The sequence below is a fragment of the Quercus suber genome, unplaced genomic scaffold, assembly GCF_002906115.3.
Source record: "Quercus suber isolate HL8 unplaced genomic scaffold, Cork oak 2.0 scaffold_423, whole genome shotgun sequence".
Lineage (NCBI taxonomy): Eukaryota > Viridiplantae > Streptophyta > Magnoliopsida > Fagales > Fagaceae > Quercus > Quercus suber.
Genome location: NW_027069874.1, coordinates 249,101 through 250,226, shown reverse-complemented (window position 1 = coordinate 250,226; position 1,126 = coordinate 249,101). Strand labels below are relative to the sequence as shown.

The 1,126-nt window shown below is 47.3% G+C and overlaps 1 protein-coding gene across 1 annotated transcript; it reads right to left on the bottom strand.

Annotated features, from left to right (window-relative positions):
- Positions 1-266: 266 nt before the first annotated feature.
- LOC111985195 (uncharacterized) lies at positions 267-731 on the bottom strand. The gene has a single exon (XM_024016846.1). It carries the CDS (start codon positions 729-731, stop codon positions 267-269), a length of 465 nt encoding a protein of 154 aa, XP_023872614.1.
- Positions 732-1,126: the final 395 nt, after the last annotated feature.

The following is a 1,126-nucleotide window of genomic DNA, read 5'->3' as shown; positions in this document are numbered from 1 at the left end:
ATCCATGGCCTTCCCAGAATTGTCGTGTATGGGGAGAACGAAGCGACCATTGTAAACGTTACCACCACTTCCTTGCCTTCCATGTTTACAGGCAGGGAAATTAGCCCCTCAAGAACTACGACTTTTTCGTTAAACCCGACCAAAGGTGTAATGTTCTTCGAAAGGTCCTGATTCCTTAACCCGAATCCCCTAAACAGGTCCGAATACATCACATCGGCTCTGCTCCCTTAGTCTATCATCACCCTCTTCACTAAGAAGTTGCTTATCTAGGCCATGACTATTAACGTGTTGTCATGCGGTTGAACCATTCCCTCCAAATCGTCATTACCGAAAGCAATAGGTTCCTGGGCTAGCTTTATATTGTTCTTGAATGGCCATATATCCGAGCTACCTTCCACTGGAGCAACAGTCAACACCCCCTTCTTTCCTGCTATAATAAGGCTTCTTGGGGCAGCATGGATAACCTCAATTATCCTAAAAGGGGGTGGGAGGGGGTTCCCTTTTTGTGGAGCACCTTGCCCCGTCCCTCGGTCCCTTGTGTCTATTACAAACTCTTTCAAATATCCGGCCTTGGCCATCTGCCCAAGATGATCCCTCAACACTCGGCATTGCTCTGTAGTGTGGCCCTTATCTTTGTGGTAAGTGCAGTACAAGTTCTGATTCCTTCTAGACAAGTCACCTCCCATCTTGTTCGGCCACCTAAAGAATGGCTCGTGCTTAATCTTGTCCATAATCCTATGCACTGACTTAAATGTTACATTTACCTCCCCTACCTGTGCTTTCGGCTCCTGAATCCTTAAATTCCCCCGGGCCCTTGAGGGAAAACCACTCTGCCGAGGATGATTTATCATGGGCGCCTTACCTTTACTTTGCAACTAGTCATCTTCCAGCCGTTTATATTCTTTAATGCGCCTCATCAGTTGCCTCATGTCCTCGGGAGGCTTCTTTGTCAATGATTCCCCTAGTCCGAAGTCCTTGGGTAGCCCTATTCTAAAAGTACTTGTGGCGATCTTCTTGTTCCCTCCACCAATCTCGTTGCAAGGTTCCTAGTATCGACTAGCATAGCTACAAAGGGTTTCCCCTACCCTCATTTTCGTGGATAGCAATGCGTCTACCGGTTGTGGTA